We start from the raw sequence: 27,826 nt of genomic DNA on the forward strand, positions 1-27,826 counted from the left end.
TGTAATGGCGATCGCCATTTCCGGAATGAGAAATACAATGTATTATTACATTAAAGTTCATAAATGTTGAAGTAAATTATAAAGTACTGTAAGTTGGATAAACAGTTCATTTCAGGCATGAGAGATAGGGGGGTAGGACATTAATGTTCATTGGTGACAAATTGATTGAAGCAATCAGGTGTAAAGAGTTCGGTTTTATTTGGTTCTGGTAGAGTTTTGATGTTAGGTCATTTATGATGTCTCATTATGGTATGTCTTTTTGAACAGGTTGGTCTTTAGTAATTTCCGGAAGGCAGTTAGGTCGTGCATTGTTTTTAAAGCCTTTAGTAGTGCATTCCATATTTGCGTGCTGATGTAGGAGAAGCTAGATGCATATATTGATTTATGTTTGAGTCCTTTGCAACTGGGGTAGTGGAGGCTCAAGAATGTGCGTGCTGATCTTTTTGTGTTCCTGGTTGGTAAATCTATGAGGTCAGACATGTATGCACTATAGTGCAATAACCAGTAATTTGATCCTTACACCATTCCCTACTGCGACTCCAGTGAGGGCCAGAACCGGGAATAAAATCCCAACAGTTTTTCCAGCACAGAAGGGACCGGGGCTGTTAGGGCGGCTGGTTCTTCATCACTCTAGAGCTGGTGCAAGAAATACTTGAAAGCACAAAGGTCACTCAGGAAAAATTACTTACGCCGACATCCCTGGGGATTGTCTGCACTGAGCCCAAAGGAACCGGCTTTACACTTGTCACAGCGTGGGCCTTCCACATAATGCTTACAGCGGCACTGCCCAGCAATCAGGCCCAAAGCTGGCTCATCGTGGGCATCACAGAGTCCTCCATCCTGGGAGCCACGAGGGTCACAGTGACAGGCTGAGGAAAGATAGATCAGAAGTTTTACTTGAAGCTGACTGGGGATGGGGGGTCATGCCCCTGAACGTCTTGCATTTGACCTGACTGCACCAGGGGGCTTCAAATCGCCTTTTCTTGGTCTGTCAAGACAGTATGGTAAAGAAGCAAGAGGGCACATTCTACCAACTCATTTTATATCTTGTTCCTACTCCTGTTTAATTCCAGTGCACATATTCCTAGTTCTGTCAGGGCCGCTGAGAGACACAGCCGGGCCCAGGGCAGAACCGGACTGCCGCGCGCTGCGCCCTTCCCCCTCACCGCTGCTCCCTCCCACCCACCCCTTACCTTTCTGTTTCCAAGGGGGGGGGCCTGGCCCGGCACTGGCAAGCCTTTTCCTGCCTGCCTGCTCCCACGGTCTGTCTTCTCCTGCTTCTGTCTGTGCTGGCAGTCGGGACTCGGATGATTGCATTATTGCAATTTTGTGCTAAGGCAATCATCTGGGTCCTGGGTGGCACGCAGGAGCAGGAGAAGACAGACCCGGAACCAGGCAGGCAGGAAGAAGCTTGCTGGCACTGAGACCAGGCCCGGGAAATTTTTGCCCCTTCCCCTCAGCGAGTTCTGTCACTGCTTTGGCTCTAATCTGTTCACGTGTCTCTTACTGATCTCACCTTTGCATACTCCAGGATCCCGGATGTCCTTGCTTGCATCTTTGTAGAAGAATGGTTTGCAGAACTGACAGTGGCGACCCATTGTATTGTGCAAGCATTCATCGCAGACCCCACCGCTCACATTGCCCGTGGACAGGTATACCGCCATGTCAAAATGGCACTTCCGTGAGTGGTTATTACAGTTGCATTCTGAGAGAAAACATAAGCAGTTACTTCACAGCTAGGTAGCCAGCTCCAAGTCCACTTAAGAGCCTCAGAGCAAAGCTTTCTGACAACAGGGCTCCCTCTGACCACTGGCATGAAGGCATTTCTTAAACAGGAAAAAGGTAAAGTAGGAAACTTTGGGCCTCTGGCAAGATGCTGCCTTCTGTGACATTAGCCTTAGTGTTTGGTGGTTGCCCTTCCTTCTTCCTATGTGCTTCCTCCTGTGAGACAGTAATTTGGACTGTAACCAGCACTGGAGAAATGATCAAACTTTCTACAAAACATCCTGGATTTATGTCCTGCACAACTCCTTCTAGTTTCCCAGAACACCTACTGCTGGTAGAGATGACAATCTACTGGTTGCAGCTCTGAGCATCTCCTCTCTCCCTTTTATTTGGATTTCTGTCCATGGACAGTCCCCTTAAAGAAACGGCAGCATTAAAAGTATTTCAGCTCCCTTCTGAACTCACTTTTGCATGCATTGCTTTTGCGTCCTTCAGCTGGCCTCCAGGGCAGGTCGTTAAAGAAGCTATCACACTTCTCACAGTTGAGTCCATTGGTGTTGTGCTTGCATACGCACCTCCCGTGGACCTGCAAGGGTAAGTTAAACTGAAAAACTGAGAAGGTCTTTCCCTCTGCCCACCTTATCTTCTTACGAACATTACCTTCAGCATCTCCCAGGTCTATAATGTTGCTGAATCAATGTCAATAGAAGAATGACAATTGCTGTTATTTATACTGTAACCCTGTCCTTTGAAACTGGTGCTCTAAATTGAGATACTTATTATTATTATTATTTATTGCATTTGTACCCCACATTATTCCACCTTTTTGCAGGCTCAATGTGGCTTACAGAGTGTTGTTATGATGCAGTCGTTACATGATCTTAAATACAAACGATAATAAGCTGAAGGTAAGTGAATCTATGAATCTAGAACAAGGATTATCAACTCTCCCTCTCATGGAATGCAAACAGGCCTGTCCACTCAGGTAGCCAGCATCTCCCCTCCATATACGCCCTTAGGTCCAGCATCTTCTCTTTTCCTCCACTGCCAGCATCTCATCTCCCCTTTCCCTCCCTATCCCCCTCCAGTATTTCCTCTCCCCTCTTCTTCCCTACCCCCCCCCCCCAGTAGACAGCATCTCTCCTTCCTATCCAGCATCTCATTTCCCCTTCTTTACCCTGCGTCTCATCTCCATCATGCTCCTTCTGCTGCTACTGACCCTGCCATTGCACCTCGTCCTGGCCTCTTCGATGGTGGTGACAAACGAGCATGTCAGACACAGGACTATGGTAGAAGGGGAGATTAGAAGATACTCTCCTGCCACACCACTGCTCCCCAACTGCTGCTGCCCCAGGCAGATGCCTAGTCCACTAGAGTACTACTACTAGCACTACTAGATGGATGCAGCGCTATACACTAAACACGTAAGAGACAGTCCCTGCTCAACAGACCTTACAATCTAATCAAGACAGACAAACAGGACTGCAGGGCAGAGCCGACCCTGCATTTCATAAGTACATAAGTATTGCCATACTGGGAAAGACCAAAGGTCCATCAAGCCCAGCGTCCTGTTTCCAACAGTGGCCAATCCAGGTCACAAGTACCTGGTAGAAACCCAAAGAGTAGCAACATTCCATGTAGAACCTCAAAGAGTAGCAAGATTCTAGAATTCTAAAGAATAACAAGATTCCATGCAGAATTTCAAAGAGTAGCAACATTCCATGTAGAACCCCAAAGAGCAGAAAGATTCCATTCAGAATCCCAAGTACATAAGTATTGCCATACTGGGATAGACCAAAGGTCCATCAAGCCCAGCATCCTGTTTCCAACAGTGGCCAATCCACGTCACAAATACCCAGGGCCGCCGAGAGGGGGGGACAGGGGGGACAAAATTCCCGGAGCCCGGGCCTCCAAGGGGGGCCCTGCGCCGTGGTCCCATTCGCCACCGGGCTCCTTCCACCCAAACCCCAGCCAGCAGAAGTGCTGTCTTTTGACTCCGGCGTGCGTGGCCCACACAGACGCGCTCCTCTCAGCTGATCTTCGCTGTACTGTGCAGGGCTTCGATGCGTCTGACGTCCTGCATGTGCAGGACGTTAGACGCACCGAAGCCCTGCACAGTACAGCGAAGATCAGCTGAGAGGAGCGCGTCTGTGTGGGCCGCGCACGCCGGAGTCAGAAGACAGCAATTCTGCTGGCGGAGGTTCGGGTGGAAGGGGCCCAGTGGTGGAGGCGGGTGGGACTGTGGCGCTGGGCCCCCCTCAGGGGGGCGGGGACAACTTGGGGTGTGTGGCAGTGGGGCGGGGCTTGGGGGCCTGGGGGCGGCCTTGTCCCAGGCCCGGCCCAGTCTCTCGGCAGCCCTGCAAATACCTGGCAGAAACCCAAAGAGTAGCAACATTCCATGTAGAACCTCAAAGAGTAGCAAGATTCTAGAATTCTAAAGAATAACAAGATTCCATGCAGAATTTCAAAGTGTAGCAACATTCCATGTAGCACCCCAAAAAGTAGCAAGATTCCATTCAGAATCCCAAGTACATAAGTACATAAGTATTGCCATACTGGGACAGACCAAAGGTCCATCAAGCCCAGCATCTTGTTTCCAACAGTGGCCAATCCAGGTCACAAATACCTGGCAAGATCCCAAAAAAGTGCAAAACAGTCTATACTGCTTTCCATACTGCTCTTGGACACATACATAATTTTCTGGGCTAAATTACGTGCATATGCTCGTATTTTCAAAAGTCGGCACATAAACGAAAAACCTTCCCCAGCCCTGCCTCCAGGAATGCCTCCACTCAGGGGGGAAGTTATCAACATGGGCTCCAGTTAAGATGGGTTATTTCATTGGTCACCACATGGAACCTGTGCTAAAATAGCACAAGTTAGTGGTTGTGTGAACGATAGTCCAGGTTGATAACTGCACCCCTCAGTCTTGTAAATATACGCCAGGACAATTTTATTAAAGGCTATGAAGGGCTTTTAGAATTATCCACCCTGAGAAAAGAGAATAAAATGTGCATGAGCGAAAGAAATAGAAAGAGTGACAAACAAATATGAGGGAGGTGGGAAGAGAAGAATAAAAGACGGAGAAAGTCTGTTACAGCAGGGATTAATGCAGTGAAAGAGACAGAAGGGAGAAAATGCACACAGGGGGACTCAGCAAAGGGGTCCTTACCATGCCCTCGATGTCCCCCCTGACGCCTTGAATGGGGGCACACTCAGAGGCATGGCCATAGCAGAAGCAGTTGCCACGCACCACCATCTCATACACGGCATAGTAGTATTTCTCCTCGATCTGTATTCGGGAATCCAGCAAGTTGTCCCCTAGCGTGTGCAGTTTAGTGAAATTCACTCGCAAGTTGGTGATTTTAAGGAGGTCTGAAAACCAAAGAAAGGAATGGAGAAGATCAAGTTGTATCTGAGCAGGGCAATCCATTTGTGAGTTGGACATACATTGCTTCAATCTTCAACAATTCAGCATATCACATCAATACAGGCATATAAAAAGACAAACACATCCAAAAAGAAAAGTGTGAATAGGACTCATACCTATACTGTGGTCTTGACAGGCAAAAAAACAAAATGGTGTGTGGGCTGTATTGATATGATAGCTATCACGTAGTATCCACTATTATCCTTAGTCTTGTTTTATACATCTGTATATGTTTTATATTCCCGTATTTATTTATTTATTGCATTTGTATCCCACATTTTCCCACCTCTTTGCAGGCTCAATGTGGCTTACAATACATCATGAATAGTGGAAATAAATGAGAAAGTCAACGTTTAGTATTACAGAAGAATTTTGGGTAACATGATAATGATAAAGCATGATAGTAGAGTAACAGCAAATATTATAAGACAATTCTGGATATGTGTGGAGGAGTTCACATTTGTTGATCTTTGTGGTATGCCGTGTTAAAGAGATGGGACTTCAGTAGTTTGCGGAAGTCGGTTAGTTCATAGATCGTTTTTAAGTTGCGTGGCAGCGCGTTCCAGAATTGTGTGCTCAAGTAGGAAAAGGTTGATGCATGCGTTAGTTTATATTTTAGACCTTTGCAGTTGGGAAAATGAAGATTAAGGAATGTGTGGAATGATTTTTTAGCATTCCTGGGTGGTAAGTCTATCAGGTCTGACATGTAGGCTGGGGCGTCTCCATGAATGATTTTGTGAACTAGGGTACATATTTTGAATGTGACGCGTTCTTTAAGAGGGAGCCAGTGTAGCTTTTCTCGTAGGGGTTTAGCACTTTCATATTTTGTTTTGCCGAATATGAGTCTTGCTGCAGTGTTCTGGGCTGTCTGAAGTTTCTTGATTATTTGCTCTTTGCAGCCAGCATAGAGTGCGTTGCAGTAGTCTAAATGGCTGAGTACCATTGATTGTACCAGGTTACGGAAGACGTCTCTTGGGAAGAAAGGTCTTACTCTTTTTAATTTTCACATTGAGTAGAACATCTTCTTGGTTGTGTTTTTCGCGTGACTCTCAAGTGTTAGGTGTTGATCAATGGTGACTCCAAGAATTTTTAAGGAGTCCGAAATTGGAAGATTCAGTTTTGGTGTGTTAATGGTGGTGAATTTGTTTATGTTATGTTGAGAGGTGAGTATTAGGCATTGGGTTTTTTCTGCATTGAGTTTCAGCTGAAATGCATCCGCCCATGAATGCATGATATGTAGACTTTGGTTGATGTCATTGGAAATTTCCTTTAAATCATGTTTAAATGGAATGTAGATCATTACGTCATCTGCATATATGTATGGGTTGAGGTTTTGGTTTGATAGTAGTTTTGCCAAGGGTATCATCATTAAATAGAATAAGGTCGGTGAGAGGGGGGACCCCTGTGGAACTCCGCATTCAGGTATCCATGTGGCTGATATAGTCGAATTAGATGTCACTTGGTATGATCGCATGGTTAGGAACCCCTTGAACCAATTGAGAACATTGCCTCCAATTCCGAAGTACTCGAGGATGTGTAGTAGTATTCCATGATCAACCATGTCGAAGGCGCTCGACATGTCAAATTGAAGAAGTAGTATGTTCTTGCCAGTTGCAATCAGTTGTTTGAATTTAGTCATGAGAGTAACTAGTACTGTTTCAGTACTGTGGTTAGACCGAAATCCTGACTGGAAGTCATGTAATATTGAGAATTTGTTTAAATAGTTTGTGAGTTGTTTGGTCACCATCCCTTCCGTTAGTTTGGTTATTAAGGGAATGGATGCTACTGGCCTGTAGTTGGTTAGTTCACTAGCATTTTTTTTTGCATCTTTGGGTATGGGGGTGAGTAGAATGTTTCCTTTCTCCTTCAGGAAGAGTCCATTTTGTAACATATAGTTCAAGTGATTCTTTAGGTCTGTTATAAATTGTTTAGGGGCATATGTCATAAGGTTGTTTGGGCATATGTCTAATTTGCAATGAGATTTGGCGAATCTTTTGAGCGTTTGGGAGATGAGATTCTCCGATACTATCTCGAAGTTGGGTCCAGGTTCTATCTGCTGGGTATACACCAGGGTCTGGATCTAGACAGTCGAGTATTACGGCGAAGTCGATGGTACTGAAAGGTATTTTAAGTCGTAGTTGTATGATTTTCTCACTGAAGAATTTCTCAAGATTGTCTGCTCCTGGTGTATCTTTGCTGTTAGTTGTGACTGGTGTGATATCTAATAATTTATTCACGAGTTGGAAGAGTTTATGTGTGTCTTTGTAGTTTGGTCCAATTTCAGTTTTGTAATATAATCTTTTAGTTTGTCTTATGGTATATTTATATTTTCTTTGAAGTTGTTTCCAGGTGTTAAGTGTGGGGGTCATCTTTCTTTTTTTTCCACGCTCGTTCTAACCTTCTAACTTGTGTTTTAAGTTTTTTCAATTCTTCATTGAACCATGGTATTGAGTTCTTTCTGTGTGAGGTTCTGGTTTGAGTTGGGGCAATATTGTCTAGTATTGATCTGCATCTATCGTCCCATTCTAGAAGGAATTGGTTTGTATCTGTCTTTATTGTCCATCCGCTGTGATAGATCTGTTGCCAGAATATTACCGGGTCTATTTTTCCTCTCATGGAGTAGGTTTTTTGTTCTTGTTTGTGAAGTGAGTCTTTCGTTCACCATTGGAGGGAGATGTATGCTTTATAGTGGTTTGACCACGGTGTGGGTGTCCATTTAGTATCTGTTAGTATAAGGTTTGCATTGGGACCGAATTTGTATGTGATAATGTCTAGTGTGTGTCCTTTGGTGTGAGTTGGTTGCGTGTTTGGTTCATGAAGATCCCACAGTTGTAGGAACTCTTTGCATTCTTGGGTGCTTGTTGAGGTAAGATCTTCAAGGTGCAGGTTAATATCTCCTATTATGATAAGGTTTGAGGTGGAGACACAAGTGTTTGAGATAAAGTCCATAAAGTGTGTTTGGGAATCTTGCCAATTGCCTGGTGGTCTGTAGAGTAGGACTGTGTTGAGGTGTTCCTGCAAGTCTGGGTGATTGATTCTTACCGAGGCAATTTCAAGTTGTGGCAAAATGGATTCAGCTGTGGCTGTGATGGTGAACTCGGATTTGTATATTATGGCTATTCCTCCTCCTCTTTTTCCGTTTCTCGTCCAGTGGGTAATTTTGTATCCTGGTGGGCCTAAATCTAAGATTATGGGGTCTTTAAGGTCATGGATCCAGGTTTCAGTGATGAGTGGAGGAGTGGCCTAGTGGTTAGGGTGGTGGACTTTGGTCCTGAGGAACTGAGTTCGATTCCCGGCACAGGCAGCTCCTTGTGACTCTGAGCAAGTCACTTAACCCTCCATTGCCCACCGCATAGAGCCTGCCATGAGTGGGAAAAGTGTGGGGTACAAATGTTAAAAAAAAAAAAAAAAATAGGAGGTCAAGATTATCTGTAGTGATCCAGTCTGTTATAATCTCTGTTTTATTTACTACTGATCTGGCGTTTACATAACCCATTTGGATTGAATGGTAAGGTTCAGTTTGGGACGTTGATGTGTTAATTTTTATTAGTTGCCTGTTTTCTTGGTATCTGGTTTTGTTGTGTCCTTTTTTCCCTTTCTGTTGGTTATTTCCATATATATTTGGTTTCCCTTTTAGTTGGTTGTTGTTCTTTTGGTCTGATGAGCTGTGAATGGGTTGTATGGTTTTAATATTGCATTACATTTTGATTTGTCATGGTATTATTTACAATTTATCTTTTAATGTTTTGCTGTATTTTTTAAATTTTGTATTCTATTTTTGTTTTTGTATTATGTTTGCTTTTATATTTATATTCTGTTTATTCATTATTTTGTAGCCCCTTTGGGCGAAACACGCAGGGCCGCCGAGAGACTGAACCGTGCCTAGGGCAGGGCTGCCGCCACTGAGCCCGGAGCAGGGCTGCCCCCGCCCCCCCATAATTGTCATCTGCTGCCGCCCTTCACACCCGATCACTGCTGCTGTTGCCTCCCCATTGCTGCCGCCTCCCCATCACTGCCGCAAAAGGAAATACCTTGGCTGGCGGGGATCCTGAGGCCCCGCCAGCAGAAGACGTCTTCCTCCAGTGCCGAATGCCTGCCCCTGCGGCTAACTTTTCATCTCAGGGCATGCTGGGGAAACCAGCATGTGCGCCTGAGGAAAAGCAGACACTCAGCAGAGCAGTGCTGGAGGAAGCTTTGGTTCCTCCCCAGCCTCCAAGGGAGGCCCGAACCGGAGTTTTCTCTCTCCTGCCGACCTGCTCCTGTCAGGATGTGATCACTTGGGTCCCGTCAGGAGCAGAAAAGAGAGAGAGACCCCGGCGCCAGGCTCCCCTTGGAGGCCTGGGCCCAGGGAATTTTGCCCCCCCCCCCGCCCCCCCCCTCTCGGTGGCCCTGGAAATACGGCCTGTGTCGAGCAACATACTAGGTTTTATCTCTATAAATAAAGTGTGTATGTACCTGCTTTGTCTATTTCCACATTTATGTGCATATGTGCATGCATGCGAGCATCTATGCTGGTATTCTGGTCATTTGTGTACATTCTTGGCCCCTGAATGTAAGATTTCCTTATAGAATTGCACTACAGTTGTGAATAAAAATTTACAAACTCACGATCAATTTTGATATTTCCGTGAATCCCTAACTGAACAGAGGCTGACATAAGCTCTAAATTTATTTTATTTTTGTTACATTTGTACCCCGTGCTTTCCCACTCATGGCAGGCTCAATGCGGCAGGCAATGGAGGGTTAAGTGACTTGCCCAGAGTTAAAAATGACATCTTTCTGCAAATTTTAATGCATAATTAATCTTTGTAGTTGTGTTTTAAAAAACATATTTAAATAAGAAAACAGTGAATATGGCAGGTACAAAAAAATGTGGACATCCTTCTAGTCAATACTTTCTAACACCTCTTTTGTCAAAACTACTTGCTTCTAAATTCATTCTGTAGCCAACTAAGGGGTCCTTTTACAAAGGCCCTCTGGAAATTGGCTTGTGGCAGTGTAGGCGCGGGTTTTGGGTGCGCGCCGATCCATTTTTAGCGCACCTGTATAAAAGGCCGTTTTTTTGCCGAAAATGGATGTGCGGCAAAATCAAAATTGCCACTTGTCCATTTTGGGTCTGAGACCTTACTGGCAGCCATTGACCTAGCGGTAAAGAATCCGGCTGGTAATGACCTGCGCACGTCCGTTATGCGCATCCGAAAATAAAAAATATTTTTCAGACGCGCGCCAAAATTGAAATGAAATTACCGCAAGAGCCATGCGGTGGTTGGGCGGTAACTCCATTTTGGCGCGTGTTGGGCACGTGTAGATGCTTACGTGGTTTAGTAAAAGGGCCCCTACGAGTCTTTTCATTTTAGTTTTGGGAATTTTTTCTCACTCTTCTAGCTCAGAAATATTTTTAGAACTCCTTACATGAGCTACCTGGTTGACTTTTCCCTACATATTTTCTCTACCGGTCTTGGCAAACGCCTACGGTACTATGTAAGCCACATTGAGCCTGCAAATAGGTGGGAAAATGTGGGGTATAAATGTAACAAATAATAATAATAATAATATTTTCAATAATATTCAAGCTTGAGGACTGTGAAGGCCAATACAAAACATGAATCTTTCTTCCCTGTAAATATGTCACGGCTAATTTTGAGGTATGTTCCAAATTGTTGTCTTGCTGAAATATCCATCCTCTTTTCAGATTCAGTTTCTTCATGGACTGCAGCACATTAATTTCTTGGATATGTTGACATTTAATTGAATCCATTCTTCATTCCACTCATCCAATATTTTATATGCCACTGGCTGTCACACATCCACTCCAATGGTTAACGGTTGGTAAAATATTCTTTTCTTTTTTTTCTCTAAATGTACCTTTTATGTGATTATTGTCAAATGGTTCCATTTTCACTTCATTAGTCCGAAGCACTCTGTTCCAGAAAGCTTCAGGCTTATTAAAGTTTTCTTCTGCTTACTTTAGATGACTTTTGTGACGAGATCACAGAAAAAGCTTTCTTCTGACAGCTGTCCAAATCAGGTCACTGTTGTATAAGCAACTCTGTACAGTGGACAACTACTCCAGCATCATCTAAACTTTTCAGAAGGCAATTTGCGGCAATCCATGAGTTCCTTGTTTGCAGGCCTAACAAGTTTTCAGGTAGCTCTATCAGAATTGTCTTGAATACATTGTAGGATCTGTCAAGCAGGGACTGTCTCTTATGTGTTTGTGTATGTCCACTAGCATATAGAAGTATTTATTTCTGGGGGAATGGCCTGGAACACAGTTCCACCACTTCTTTTCAGATTTCAAAGCAGCAGAGGGTTCCAGACTTGCTAGTATGCATGAGACTCCCACTTTGGTGGATCATCTCCCATACTCCTGCCAAAAAAGAAAATTCTCCCACTGAGTCACTGTTACGTGCCGCCATCACTGCTGCTTCTTCTGAAGAGCAGAAGTGGCGGCAAACCAAGATGAAGCAGGCGCGGAATCCGTGGTGTTAAGGTGCGTGCTGTCAGCTCTGCTGGTCCTCTGCCCTGGAACAGGAATTGACATCAGAGGGGGCAGAGGACCATCAGAGCTGACAGTGAGCGTCTGAAGAACACCGCAGTCACGCCCCTGCTTCTTTTTAGTTTGCTGCTGCTGCTCATTGTGGGAGAAGCAGAGGAAAAAAGACACCGGATGGAAGGCAGGAAAGGAGGGAGAGTTGACATATGCTAAATGGAAGAGGGGAAGGAGAAATGATGGAGAAAAGAGAAGATGTGGGATGGAAACGGGATAGAGAAAGTGGAGACTTTGGTTAAAAGGATGGGGAGAGAAAGCGGAGACACTGGATGGGGAAAATGAGAAAGAGGGGAGATACTGGATGAAAAGGGGGGAGAGGACAGAGTTGCTATAAAGAGGGAAATTAAAGACTGGATAGTAAGAATGAATTAAATCTGGACTCTTGGGAGTTGCTAAAGATGTAACGTTGAGGTAATTGCTACAGGTATCCCGTTATTTAATATGTATGAATTAATTAATTAATTCATTCATTCAAGTAGTAGATCTAAGTGGTTTACAGTTTCATTTTACAGGGCTGTGCCCTCTTTTTGGACCCTTGCCTAAATTTATGCAAGTAAATGTTAATTAAATCCAATTAGCACCAATAATTGCTGGTTAAGAAGCCCATTATCAGCTCTAATTGGTTCGTTATTCAACTAAATTGCACATGCAAATTGGACGTGTGCGCAGTTTTTAGTAACTTTTATAGAATTTATTGTGGAGTGTTTAATGATGGCCTGTTTCTCAAGAGAGTCCAAGCCTCTACTATTCAGATCTCTGTGGTTCGTTCCACACAGCTTTCTGTAACTGTTCCATTCAGACTCTTATCTGAAAGGCTTTCATAACACTTTGATCTCAACTGTTCCCTCTCTCTGAAACCACATTAGTTCCGCAAGGCTTAAAAATCCCCTCAGCAGCCAACAGTCAGTTTCCTGGGAACATTTCCAGAGGTTCCTACAAACTGAACTTTGAGAACAAATCAGAATTGCAAAGTGGATTGTAAATATAACAGGGTATTCTGCTTGCCTGGCAGGTTCCCAATTATAACACCCCAGTGTAACCACCCCCAAAAAAGGGTGCTTGCCATATCTGGTGATGAAGCAAAACATCACCATGGGAACTTGGACTAAGTCAGCAACATCTGTCAGGAATCTCTTATAGAACTGTCATATTGTGCAGAAATAACTCTCCCTTAGATTAGAAACAAATCTGAGCACAAGTTGGGAGCAACCACTTCTGTGAGCTCTAGGGCAGGGCAATGGGGTGTTGCCTTGGGCAAAGAGAAAGAAAGAAAAAAGAGAGACCAATCGCCACAGGTCAGAAAGCAGCAGCAAAACAGCAGAGATAACCAAGGACCAGTGTGTAGCCCAGTGGCGATCCTAGATTGGCTGCCACCCGGGGGGAATCGCCGCTGCGCACCCCCTCCAGGTGCAGCGGCGTTTGTCCCCCCAGGGTGCAGCACGACATCCTCCCTGGCGCAATGACACCCCCCTCCCCGGCGCATCAAGCCCCCCCCCCCCGGCGCAATGACACTCCCCTCCCCGGCGCATCAAGCCCCCCCCCCCCGAGTGCATTCTTGGCTGCTGGAGGGTGCAGAGAGCAGCCGCGCCCCTGTCGGCTCTGCTGGCTCCCTGCTCCCTCTGCCCCGGAACAGGAAGTAACCTGTTCCGGGGCAGAGGGAGCAGGGAACCAGCGGAGCCGACAGGCGCGCGGCTGCTCTCTGCACCCTCCAGCAGAATGCACCCGGGGCGGACCGCCCCTACCCCCCCGCCCTTGCTACGCCACTGGTGTAGCCAGAAAGGTCTCTTAAAAATCTTGTATTGGCAGCAGTTTGCATGAAATATGGAGAACTACACAAATTAAACAAAAACGCATAAGTAAAAAAACATAACAACACAAGAATAGCCATATTGGGTCAGACCAATCTACTTCAGTTGTTCCAACAGTGGCCAATCCAAGTCACAAGTACTTGGCAGAAACACAAATAGGAGCTTCCCCATGTCTGCCTCAATAGCAGACTATGAACTTTTCCTCCAGGAAGTTTTCCAAACCTATTATACTTAAAGTAAAAAAAAACAAGCTAGAATAGTTTTATTATTATTAGTTACATTTGTATCCCACATTTCCCCACCTTTTGCAGGCTCAATGTGGCTTACATATAACCGTTAACGGCGTTAGCCGATTACGGTCTGAACAAATACATGGTATGAATGAATACAAAGTGATATTGTGGTAGAATGAGGTACATGTATGGTAGGTACAGTTGGGGGGAACTCAGAGAGGGAAAGGGAGAAGAAGAGTCAAGTAATGTCCGTTACGGTCTTTGGTTACAGTCAGGCTTATTTTCGAAAGAGAAAGACGCCCATATTTCGACCCAAATCGGGAGATGGGCGCCCAAATCGGTATAATCGAAAGCCGATTTTGGGCGCCTCCAACTGCAGTCTGTCGCAGGAACGAACAAAGTTGATGGGGGCGTGTTGGAGGTGTGGTGAAGGCGGGACTGGGGCCGAGGAGAGATGGGTGCGCTTGGCCGATAATGGAAAAACAAAGAGCGGCAGAAGTGAGAATTTGGACCGCTTTTTTGGACCCTTTTTTCCACGAACAAGTCCACAAAAAGTGCCCCAACTGCCCAGATGACCACCTGAGGGAATCGGGGATGACCTCCCCTGATTCCCCCAGTGGTCACTAACCCCCTCCCACCAAAAAAAAGAACTTTAAAAACTTTTTTTTCCAGCCTGTATGCCAGCCTCAAATGTCATACCCAGCTCCATCACAGCAGTATGCAGGTCCCTGGAGCAGTTGTTAGTGGGTGCAGTGGACTTCAGGCAGGTGGACCCAGGCCCATCCCCCCTACCTGTTACACTTGTGCTGGTAAATGGGAGCCCTCCAACCCCCCCCCCCCAAAACCCACTGTACCCACATCTAGGTGCCCCCCTTCAGCCATAAGTGCTATGGTAATGGTGTAGAGTTGTGGGGAGTGGAGTTTGGGGGGATTTTGGGGGCTCAGCACCCAAGGTAAGGGAGCTATGGACTTGGGAGGTATTTTAATTTTTAATTTTACTTTTTACAAGTGCCCCCTAGGGTGCCCAGTTGGTGTCTTGGCATGTTAGGGGGACCAGTGCACTACGAATCCTGGCCCCTCCCATGACCAAATACCTTGGATGTGTTCGTTTTTGAGCTGGGCGCATTCGGTTTCCATTATCGCTGAAAACCGATACTGCCCAGCTCAAATCTGCCCAAATCCGATTCATTTGCCCGGCGCCAACCATATTATCGAAACAAAAGATGGACGCCCATCTTTTTCAAAAATACGGTCTGTCCCGCCCCTTCGCGTACCCTCCTCGGAGATAGTCGCCCATGGGGATGGGCGTTCGCATTCGATTATGCCCCTCATTGTGTCACAGGTGACCAGGTATTTTTATGTTGGGTTGGTGGGGTATGCTTTTCTGAAAAGGTCTGTCCGAAAATTTAGGTGGTCGAGTGTAGTTTTTACTGCTTTTGGCAATGCGTTCCATAGTTGTGTGCTTAGGTAGGAAAAGCTGGATGCATAGGTGGATTTGTATTTGAGTCTTTTGCTGCTTGGGTAGTGGAGGTTTAGGTATGATCATGCAGATTTTGTGGTGTTTCTGGTTGACAGGTCGATGAGGTCTGTCATGTATCCCGATGCCTCACCGTAAATAATTTTACGAACAGTCATGCAGAATATTGAAAGTGATACGTTCTTTGATCGGTAGCCAGTGCAATTTTTCTCAGAATGGTTTGACGCTGTCAAAACGTGTGTTTCCAAATATAAGCCTGGCTGCTGTGTTTTGGGCGGTCTGAAGTTTCTTTATGATTTGATCCTTGCATCCCGCATAGATTCCATTACAGTAATCTATGTGGCTTAGTACCATGGACTGTACCAGGTTACAAAATATTTCCCTCGGGAAGAATGGTTTTACGCGTTTGAGTTTCCACATTGAGAAAAACATTTTCTTTATGGTGGATTTCGCTTGGGTCTCTAGTGATAGGTTACAGTCAATTGTTACTCCGAGAATTTTCAGGCTGTCTGAGTCAGGGAGAGTGTATCCTGGGGTGTTAATGTTTATGGGTTTGTATGTATTGTATTGGGATGAGATGATGAGACAGTGTGATTTTTCTGTATTGAGTTTTAGTTGGAATTCATTTGCCCATGAGTTCATGATGTTTAAGCTTAGCTTGGTTTCGTTGGTCATTTCCGCCAGATCATGTTTGTATGGGATGTATAATGTAACGTCATCAGCGTAGATAAATGGGTTTTATTTATTTTATTTATTTATTTATTGCATTTGTATCCCACATTCCCCCACCTATTTGCAGGCTCGATGTGGCTTACATAGATTTATTAACATTGTCATTTCAGGATATCAGATCAGATACAGTTAGTAATGTGTAGCGATTAGGAAGGGAAAAAAGAAGAAGGAAGAGAGTGCTTAGGGTAGTTATAGAAAGTAAGAGTTCATAATTGAGTGGGTTGGTGAGGTGACTTAGTGAGGCTTTAGGTTCTCATTGTAGGCCTTGTTGAAGAAGAAGGTCTTCAGAGATTTTCGAAAGATAGTTGTTTCGTTGATGCTTTCAAGTCTGTGGGTAATGCGTTCCATAACTGCATGCTCATGTAAGAGAAGGTAGAGGCATGCATCAGCTTGTATTTAAGTCCTTTGCAGCTGGAGTAGTGCAAGTTGCGAAATTTGCGTTTCTGGGAGGTAGGTCTATGAGGTTTAGCATGTAGATTGGGGCGTCTGCGTGGATGATTTTGTGTACAATCGTGCAGATCTTGAACGCAATGCGTTCCTTAAGTGGGAGCCAGTGAAGTTTCTCTCTTAGGGGTTTTGCACTTTCATATTTAGTTTTTCCAAATATGAGTCTGGCAGCTGTGTTCTGGGCAGTTTGGAGTTTTTTGATTGTCTGTTCTTTGCACAGTGCATTGCAGTAGTCCAGATGACTTATTACCATTGACTGTACCAGGGTACGGAAGATGTATCTCGGGAAGAAAGGTTTTACTCTTTTGAGTTTCCACATGGTGTAGAACATCTTTTTCATCGTGTTTTTCATGTGGGTATCAAGAGTGAGGTTTCGATCAAGGGTGACTCCAAGAATTTTCAAGTTTTGTGAGACAGGGAGGGAGCAGTATGGTGTGATTATGGTGGAGAAGTTTTTTGTGTTATGTTGTGAAGTGAGTACAAGACATTGTGTTTTTTCTGCGTTAAGTTTTAGTTGGAATGCATCTGATCAAGTGTGCATTATTTGGAGGCTTTGATTGATCTCGTTGGTGATTTCATTTAGATCATTTTTGAATGGGATGTAAATTGTGACGTCATCTGCATAAATGTAGGGGTTGAGGTTTTGATTGGCTAGTAGTTTGGCTAGAGGTGTCATCATTAGGTTGAATAATGTTGGTGAGAGAGGGGATCCCTGGGGAACTCCATACTCAGGTTTCCATGGGGGTGATCTGTCCACGTTCGTTGTTACTTGGTAAGATCTTGTGGTCAGGAATCCTTTGAACCATTTGAGGACTGTGCCTCCTACTCCGAAGTATTCTAGTATATGTATTAGTATATCATAGTTAACCATGTCAAAGGCACTGGACATGTCGAATTGCAGGAGGAGGATGTTGTTACCAGTCGCAATTGCTTGTTAGAATGAGTTCATTGCGGACACTAGTACCGTTTTGGTGCTGTGATTCGACCGAAATACTGATTGAGACTCATGCAGAATTGAGTGTTTATTTAGGTATTCATTAAGTTGTTTCATCACTATGCCTTCCATGAGTTTGGTCATGAGTGGAATCGATGCTACTGGTCGATAGTTGGTTAGGTCCATTGTGCTTTTTTTAGCATCTTTTGGTAGCGGGGTGAGGTAGCGGGGTTGAGGCCTTGGGTGGATAGGGTCTTGGCTAGTGGAGTCATCATTACTACTACTACTACTACTACTATTAAACATTTCTATAGCGTTACTAGACTTACGCAGCACTGTACAAATTAACATGAAAAGACAGTCCTTGCGCAACAGAGCTTACAATCTAAATTGGACAGACGAACAGACAGCTAGGGGTGGGGAAATTGCAGTGGTAGGGGTGATAAGTGAGGGTGTTGAGTAAGAGAGTCATGGTTAGGAGTCAAAAGCAGTAGCAAAGAGGTGGGCTTTAAGCCTAGACTTGAAGACAGCCAGAGACTGAGCCTGATGTTGAAAAGGATCGGTGATCATGGTGATCCTTGCGGTACTCTGCAGCCTGGTTTCCACAGTGACTATGTGTTTGTTTTTGATTTCACTTGATATGTTCTTGTGGTTAGAAAACCCTTAATCCAATTGAAAGTGCCACCATTGATTCCGAAGTATTCTAGAAGTCTTTGCAATATGTTATAGTTAACCATGTCGAATGCACTTGACATGTCAAATTGGAGGAGGAGAATGCTCTTGCCTATTGCTATTTCCTGCTTGAATTTGGTTAGGAGAGTGAGTAGTACTGTTTCGGTGCTGTGTAGGGGTCGAAATCCTGATTGTGACTCATGTAGTATAGTGAATTTCTTTATGTAGTCATTGAGTTGTTTGGTCACCAGTCCTTCCATTAGTTTGACTACTAATGGGATAGATGCTACTGGGCATTAGTTGGTAATGTCGTTTGTTTTTTTCTTGGTGTCTTTTGTATTGCGGTGAGCAGGATGTTGCCTCTTTCTTGAGGGTACATACCCTGATGGAGCATGAAGCTTAAGTGGGATTTGAGGTCTATTATGAAGCGGTGGGGGGCAGATTGTATTAGGTAGCTGGGGCATGTGTCCAGTTGACAATGGCTGTTTGAGTATTGTTTAATCGCCTGGGTAACTGCGTCGGCGCTGAGTAGAGCAAAATTTGACCATATTTGGTCAGCAGGGTATTCATTGGGGGTTGGGTCTAGACCATTAATGAAGTTTTCTATGTCCATGTTGTTCTGAGGTAGGGTTTTGCGTAAGTTTACGATTTTTTCATTGAAATATTTAGCAAGGCTGTCTGCAGATGGGATGTCAGTGTTGGTTGTGGTGACTGGTGTTGTGTCCAGTAGTTTGTTCACGAGATGGTACAGTTTCTTCGTGTTTTTGTAATCCGGCCCAATTTTAGTTTTGTAGTACGAACTTTTGGTCTGTTTTAATGCGTATTTGTATTTCCTTTGTAGTTGTTTCCATGCGTTGAGTGTGTGTTCGTTTTTTTTTCCATGCGCGTTCCAGTTTCCTAGATTGTGTTTTTAGTTTTTTCAGTTCTTCATTGAACCACGGTATCAAGTATAATATATAAAAACTAAAAAGGGATGCAAAGTAGTGCAAAGAGAGTAAAAAGGGAAAAGAATATTTAAGCTCTGGAACTCATTACTGGAGGAGGTGGTAACAGGGGTTAGCATATCTGGTTTTAAAAAAGGTTTGGACAAGTTCCTGGAGGAAAAGTAGTTGCACAGGGACAGAAATCTAACCTGTCCCTGCCAGTCCCTGTGGGAATCTAACCCATCCCCGCCGCAAGTAATGTCCTCCATCCCAGCCCCTGGTCCGCCCGGCCTCTGCCACGCCACACCGCACTGCAGATACCTTGACTCCGCCCCCAAGAAAGACAGATTCTATTAGTAAAACTACCAGTAAAAGTAACATCACTTTCTTCCATACTCTGCTAAATACAAAATTAAATAAGATACGTTTCCAAAAAAAGCAAACATCCATGAGCAGCTTGTCCCCCTTTTCTTTCCTTTCCCTCCCATCCATGAGCAGCTTGTCCCCCTTACCAATCTTTTTCCCCTCCTTCCTCTTCCCTGCACCCACACTTCCTCTGCCCTTTTTATAGCCATCCACCCACCCACACACAACTAATCACGATTAAATTTTTTAATCGTTCACCCCTAAAAAAAATCTTAGATATCACCCTGCTGATCAAAAGAGAGATATTCAAGGCAGTTTACAAAACAAAAAGAATGAAATCCATTATTATCTAACACAAAAACAAAACAAAACAAAAAATCTATTAGCTTTGAACACAGAAGACCTCCCCACACCCCTGCGAATGAACAACCAATAAACAAGATCTTCCACTGAAAATATCACTTAAAAACCTAAAAGTTAAAATCAATTTGTTACCTACAAATCTCAAAATGGAAGACTATCCCATAATTTTGGAGCAGCCACAGAGAACATCTCAGCTTTCAACAGACTTTCTTAATCTGTTTAATGTTTGACAGCAGCAATAAACACATCATTGTCTGGGTCATTAACAGTTTCATAGTGGGTTCACCACTCGTATTATGAAGAAAATTATGCAATTGATATGCATGACTTGAATGTTAGCACTCGGATTTGAATTTTTATGCACTCAACCATAGACAGCCAGTAAAACTGTAAAGGTCCCACACTTTCCCTTCTCCAACCACCCAATACTAAACACACCGCTGCAGAGAGACCTCAAGTTTTAATAACTCTTTTAGGACTCAATATATAGTGCACAGAAACACCACAGTGGTAAAACCCAAGCCTGTGTTACCTCCACAAATGCCCCTGCATTTGCCCCTTCTAAATGCTGCACAATCAATATTCCCTTGAGACGTTACAAAGCGATTTTGGAGCCTGCACAATGTCAGGACTTGTGTTCTACAGCTGATTTACAAGAAATTGGGGGAGGGCAGGCTAAAATCTTCAGGCAGAAAACAGAAATAGAGAAGGCCTCGCAGCAGACCTGATTTTTGACCACCACGTTCAACACTTTACTTCCTGTACAAGCCCACCCTAGGGATTTTTCTTTCTCCATCTTTCCCAGGAGGCTCAGCACATACCTCAAGGCACCCTAATGGTCTAGTGGCTTCTTCGGGGCAGGAAAGATCTCCACTCTTTTCTGCCTGCTACCGCTGATCCTCTTGCTGCTGCCATTTCTTTAAAATGGCTGCCAAGACTTCAAACAGTGGCCTTGCAAGACTTCTGCGGAAGGCTCATGAGGCCGCCGCTTAGGGGGAGATGTTTCCTGCCCCGAGGAAGCCACTAGACCACCAAGGTGCCTTGAGGTATGTGCAGGTAGGGCACCCTGTGGCTCGGGGGAGGGAAGACAAAGCTTGGCACACTGCAGGAAATGGGTCCATCCCTATGCGATCCCTGCAGACCCGAGTCTATCCCCATGGGATCCCGCTGACCTGGAGGGTATACCCGCGGGATTCCCACTATCCCCATTCCCATGCAGCTTTCTAACTGATAGCATAGAATGTTGATACTAATTAGGTTTCTGCTAGGCAGGGCCGTGCCAACACGGTAAGCGAGGTAAGCATGGCAGGAGGGCGCCATCCTCTGGGGGGTGCCCCGCCGCACCATGCTTACCTCGCCCTCTTCTCCCCAGATCCTTTTCCTTTTTTTTTTGTTTAAATTTACTTCTGTCCGGCGGCGTAGCATCAGTAAGAAGGAGGCAGCGCTCCCCCGTCCCGACGTGTCTACTAGCCTTCCCTTCACTGTGTTCCGCCTTCTTCTGACGTCAGAAATGACGTCAGAAGAAGGCGGGACACTTAACGAAGGGAAGAAGACTAGTAGACACGTCGGAGCGGGGGATCGCCGCCTCCTTCTCACTGACGCTACGCTGCCGCCGGACAGAGCTAAATTTAAACAAAAAAAAAAGGAAAAGGATCTGGGGAGAAGAGGGCGGGCAGTGTAGCGATCGTTTTCGGGGGGGAGCAGCACGGTGCCAATGGGGGGGGGGGCGGCGGCGGCGCGGTGCCAAAGGGGGAGGGGGGCGCCGGAGCCACCAACTGCAGGGGGGCGCCGGAGACCCTAGGCACGGCCCTGCTGCTAGGTACTTGTGACCTGGATTGGCCACTGCTGGAAACAGGATACTGGGCTTGATGGACCTTTGGTCTGTCCCAGTGTTGAAAAACGTATATACTTATGTACTTGGGATTCTGAATGGAATCTTGCTACTCTTTAGGATTCCAGAATCTTGCTATTCTTTGCAGTTCTTCATGGAATATTGCTACTATTTGGGTTTCTGTCAGGTACTTGCGACCTGGATTGGCCCCTGTTGGAAACTGGATGTGTTGGAATGTATTGTATTTTGCATGCATTGCCTGTCACCTATTATTTCTCTGTGATTACTCTGTGACCTCTGATGTGAATTACTTAGAGAGGTCACACAGCTATGCAACTTCCTGTGGGGGTTAGATGCAGCAGATGCAGCACATGGAGCACATGGAGCTCATGATCTCTCCTAACCTGAGAGGATCTATGGTGGTGTGAGCATCCATTACCATCTAAGCACATGGAAGGAGCTGATAATACAAATGTATAGTAATATGTATATATAAGCCTGTCTGATTATAATCTAACTGCAAACTGTGAGTAAACAGATGTTTTGTTACTTCAACTTTAAAGTGACTCAGCAGTGAATTATTCAGGGGTGAATGAGAGAGAGATGAAGAAAGAAATTAACATTTCTAAAGCTGAAGCTGTGTGTACTAAAATCTGCTAATTATTTACTACAAATAATCCAACAAAAGGGTTATGAGCCCAGGGCCAGGAATTGAAAAAAAAGAGAAATATTACCAGGCAGAAAAAAAGGCCACATTTTTCTCTTAAGTTTTAAAGGAAAGATTCAGTCTGTCTCTCTCTCCCCCCACACAGCAGACAGAAGGCTAAGAAAATGGCTGAGGGAAGAAATTCACCATTGTTCTATTCTCTCAAGGTGCCTAAATTAACTGAGTTTAATTATCAGCAGTGGGAATTAAGATTCATATGTCTCCTTCGAGCAAAAAGATTAGATATATGCTTAGACCAAGACAGAACAGCTGAAAATATGGCTGAATGGGACAATGCAAACTATTATGTGAAGTGCATGCTTTTGGAAGCTCTCTCAGAGAAACAAGCCATATTAGTAGAGGGAAAAGATACACCAAAGGACATTTTATATAAACTGAGAACTATGTATGCAACTACATATGCAAAGCAGCAACCAATTTGGCTGGCAGAGTTGAATGAAACCAAATTAAGGGATAAAAGTAAATGTAATGATCACATTATGCATCTTATGTCTTCATTTCAAAAGTTAGAACTTTCAGGAATTCCCATGTGTGATGCATTGAAAAGAGCATTTCTTTTTACCTCACTATCAAAGAAGTTTGATGTTTTTAGGTCTGTAAATGAGGCCATTGAAGGGCAATCTTTTGAACAGACAACATCAAAACTAAGGCAGGAATGCATAATAAATGATTCTGAGGAGATGTGTTCTCAAAGCAAGTCAGAGAGAAATGAAACAAATTTCTTGGCAAAGAACAGAGGAAGGCGGAGCTATGGGAAAACTCCACCCAAGGGCAAGCTGATTTGCTACTCATGTGGAAAGGAGGGACATGTATCTAAATGGTGTAAGGAAACACAAAACACTCCCTCTAGCTCACCTAAGCCAATGGAACTAAAGAATTTTCAAACCAGGAAATGTATGAAGGACAAAGATAAACACAAGGGCTTTCTAATGGCAGAAAAATCTTTGACTATGGTAAATAATAATTCAAATGAAAGTACTTGGATTTTGGATTCAGGGAGCACATGCCATTTAACCAATTGTAAGGATTTCTTTCAGGAAATGTGTCCAGAGGAAGGTATTCTTAAAACTGCAAACGCAGGGACTGCTAAGATCCAAGCAAAAGGTATTGGATTCTTAAAATGCAAAGTGTCTAATGAAGTTAAAGAAATTCCTGTAAGTGATGTCTTGTATATTCCCCAAGCAGTTTGCAATATGCTTAGTGTATCTACATTAGATAAGAAGGGATTTGTGATTCATTTTGAAAACAGTAAGTGCACAATCTCTAAAAATGATGAAGTGTATGCTGAAGCTTTTATGCATAATGATGTTTATAAACTGAACATTTCAGGTGAAGCCTCACATATGGCGCAAGTAAGGAAGAATGATGGTAAATGTAGTCTGGAAATCTGGCACCGCCGCCTGGGACATCGTGATTTTAAGGTGATCCAGGATCTTTACAGTAAGCAACTGGCCACCGGCATTCAGATAAGTACAGATGCTGGTAAAATGGAGAAATGCATAGACTGTGTTACTCAAAAAGGTGTAAGACCCTCATTTCCTGCATACACAGGAAATAGGAGTAATAAAGTGCTGGACTTAATACACAGTGACTTATGTGGACCGTTTAATATCCCATCATTGGGAAATAACAGATTTGTGCTAATATTCTTGGATGATTTCTCTAGATATTGTGTGGCCTATTTGCTGAAAGAGAAAAGTCAAGTCACAGACATGCTGAAGAAATACGTAGCCATGGTGAGCAATAAATTTGAAAGAAAACCAAAGGTTCTTCAGACCGACAATGGTGGTGAGTTCATTTCACAAAGCATGCGCACATTTCTAGAACAAGAAGGCATTCAACATATCACAACAGTAGCTTATACACCAGAGAAAAATTCTGTTGCAGAGAGAAATTTTAGGTCACTTGTGGAAATGACCAGATGTATGCTGTCAGATAGCAATCTCCCTAAAAGACTATGGGGGGAAGCCATTCTCACAGCAGTGTACCTACAAAACAGAATGCCAACTAAAGGCGCTGAGCGCACACCACATGAGACATGGCATGGTAGGAAGCCAAACCTGACACACATAAGAACATTTGGAAGTACAGCATATGCTCATGTACCAAAGCAAAGAAGGCATAAGCTGGATTCCACAACAGAAAGGGGCATTTTAGTTGGCTATGCTCCAGGACACAAAGGATATAGAATTTTGAATCTGAAAACTGGCATTGTTGGCATAAGACATGTTACATATTTTGATGAAAACAAAAGGGTTGATAAAGGCTGGATTATCCCAGATGAGCCTTATCATCCAGAATATGAAACTAGAACCATAATAGACATGCCAGTGTATATAAATGCCATACCAAGGCAGATGTCTGAAAGCAACTCATCTGTATCTAACGAGGAACAGGCAGAGGAAACAGACACAGAAAGGATCATTGAAGAAGACAGTACAGTTGGAGAAGGGGAATCAATTGGAGAAGTACTCTCAGATTTAGAGGATGCGGAAAGGTCAGACCAACCTGTTGTCAGACGCTCATCCAGGGAAAACAAAGGTGTTCCACCCCCAAGACTGTCTTACCTAACAAAGTCAGCAGAAGCTCAAGAGCCCTTAACATGGGATGAGATTGAGAAAATGCCAGCAGAAGAAGCTGCTGAATGGCATAAAGCTGCACAAGAAGAAATTGATGCATTGGATAAAAATAATACTTGGATTCTTACAAAATTACCTCCTGGCAAGAAAGCTATAGGATGCAAATGGGTATTCAAGTTAAAAAGGAATGCACAAGGAAAAGTGGAAAGGTATAAAGCCAGATTAGTGGCAAAGGGATATCTTCAAAAATATGGAGAAGATTTTGATGAAGTGTTTGCACCTGTAGTGAAACACACGACAATCAGAACACTTCTGAGCATTGCAGTCTCAAAAGGCATGCAAGTCAACCACATTGATGTGAAAACAGCGTTTCTTCATGGAGAAATAACTGAAGACTTGTACATGGAACAGCCAACAGGTTTCATAAATACAAAACAAAGACAGCTAGTGTGTAAATTAAACAAAGGTCTTTATGGATTAAAGCAAAGTGCAAAATGTTGGAATGAAAAATTGCATGAAATATTGACAAATTTAGGATTTAAGCAAGGTGAAGCAGATAAATGCTTGTACACTAGGTGCACAAATGGACAATATGCATACATTTTAGCTTTTGTTGATGATCTGCTCATTGCAAGCAAAAGTGAGCAAGAGTACAAGGACATTGTAAAATATTTAAACCACAATGTTGAGATAAAAGAACTTGGTAATGTGTCATACTATCTTGGTATAGAAATTGAGAAACAAAATGATGGTTCTTATCTTCTAAGCCAGAAGCAGAAAATAAATGAGCTTATTGAAAGTTTAGGTATGCAAGATGCCCAAGTTGTAAGCACTCCCATGATCACTGATTTTCTGAAGGATGAAACAGTAAGAGAACCTTTACCAGATAACATCCAATATAGATCAGCCATAGGTAAGCTTTTATATCTAGCTACCACATACAGGGCTGATATAGCAAATGCAGTAGGAATTTTGAGCAGAAGGGTCAGCTCACCTACCAAATCAGATTGGACTGCAGTTAAAAGGATGGTAAGGTATTTAAAGGGTACCATTGATTGTAAATTAAAGATTTCAGCCAATAGTAATCCAAAACTAATATGTTACTGTGATTCAGATTGGGCAGGGGATCATTCTGATTATAAATCCACAAGTGGATATGTGTTTATGTATGGAAATGTACAAATTTCATGGGCCAGTCATAAACAAAGTATTGTGAGTTTGTCTTCTACAGAAGCTGAATATGTGGCTGTATCGGAAGCGTGCAGAGAACTGATGTGGATTGAAAAACTTTTGCTGGATTTCGGAATAGCTGAGCAGAGACCAATCCAGATAATGGAAGATAATCAGAGCTGCATCCGACTGTCACAGAATGACAAGGTTCAGTCACGCACCAAGCACATCGCAACGAAATACCACAACGTGCGAGAGTTGGCAAAAGAAGGGGTCATCAGTCTACACTATTGTCACACCAGTGAGATGACAGCTGACATCATGACCAAACCGTTACCCAGAGAACGTTTTGTGAATCTGCGTATAAAGCTTGGACTTTGTATGAATAAATAATTGCATGACAGTTATGCATGAGAAGGGGTTTGTTGGAATGTATTGTATTTTGCATGCATTGCCTGTCACCTATTATTTCTCTGTGATTACTCTGTGACCTCTGATGTGAATTACTTAGAGAGGTCACACAGCTATGCAACTTCCTGTGGGGGTTAGATGCAGCAGATGCAGCACATGGAGCACATGGAGCTCATGATCTCTCCTAACCTGAGAGGATCTATGGTGGTGTGAGCATCCATTACCATCTAAGCACATGGAAGGAGCTGATAATACAAATGTATAGTAATATGTATATATAAGCCTGTCTGATTATAATCTAACTGCAAACTGTGAGTAAACAGATGTTTTGTTACTTCAACTTTAAAGTGACTCAGCAGTGAATTATTCAGGGGTGAATGAGAGAGAGATGAAGAAAGAAATTAACATTTCTAAAGCTGAAGCTGTGTGTACTAAAATCTGCTAATTATTTACTACAAATAATCCAACAGGATGCTGGGCTTGATGGACCTTTGGTCTGTCCTAGTATGGCAATACTTATCTACTTTGGATTCTGAATGGAATCTTGCTACTCTTTGGGATTCTGCATGGAATCTTGTAATTCTTTAGAATTCTAGAATCTTGCTATTCTTTGCAGTTCTACATGGAATGTTGCTACTCTTTGGGTTTCTGCCAGGTACTTGTGACCTGGATTGGCCACTGTTGGAAACAGGATACTGGGCTTGATAGACTTTTGGTCTGTCCCAGTGTGGCAAAACTTACTTGGGATTCTGAATGGAATCTTGCTACTCTTTAGGATTCTAGAATCTTGCTATTCTTTGCAGTTCTTCATGGAATATTGCTACTATTTGGGTTTCTGCCAGGTACTTGTGACCTGGATTGGCCACTGTTGGAAGCAGGATACTGGGCTAGATGGACCACTGGTCTGACCCAGTATGGCTATTCTTATCTTCTTATGACATACCCACTAGTGCATGTGTCAAATGCACAATATAATTTTCATTCATATGCATATTGATATTTATACAAGTGCTATTATCTGACCTATTTTACTTTTTGCTCTTGTTTCGACTTATGTATTCTGGACTCCTGATGCTGTAGCTGAAACACGGCCCTTGTCGAGTCCCATTCACGGTTGTGTACTTCTTTATGTTTCATGCAAACTGCTGCCAATAACAGATTTTTAAGAAACCTTTCTGGCTACACCACTAGTCCTTGGTCATCTCTGGTGTTGCTTTAGGCACCATATACCTGCAGGCGGGGGGGGGGGGGGGGGGCATTGTTCTCTGCTGCAGTGCCACCTATGCTAGAATACCTAGCTCTGGCAGTGGCGGCCCTACTGTTAGGCCAACTGAGGCGGGGGACCTCAGATGGCACTTTTCATAGAGCTGTGTCTCGCTCCTTTCCACTCCCCCCCCCCCCACTGGCCGCAATCCCTCTTCTCCCCCTTCTTTTCTCAACCTCGT

At 43.8% G+C, this 27,826-nt stretch overlaps 1 protein-coding gene across 1 annotated transcript in view; it reads right to left on the bottom strand.

Moving 5' to 3' along the window:
* LOC115472632 (laminin subunit beta-2-like) overlaps positions 1-27,826 on the bottom strand; it is a 135,860-nt gene that overhangs the window by 60,046 nt on the left and 47,988 nt on the right. Inside the window, 4 exon segments of the mRNA XM_030206953.1 lie at positions 690-869; positions 1,517-1,705; positions 2,191-2,311; positions 4,898-5,100. Coding sequence (XP_030062813.1) covers positions 690-869; positions 1,517-1,705; positions 2,191-2,311; positions 4,898-5,100 — 693 coding nt within the window.

This window comes from Microcaecilia unicolor, chromosome 6 (assembly GCF_901765095.1).
Source record: "Microcaecilia unicolor chromosome 6, aMicUni1.1, whole genome shotgun sequence".
NCBI lineage: Eukaryota > Metazoa > Chordata > Amphibia > Gymnophiona > Siphonopidae > Microcaecilia > Microcaecilia unicolor.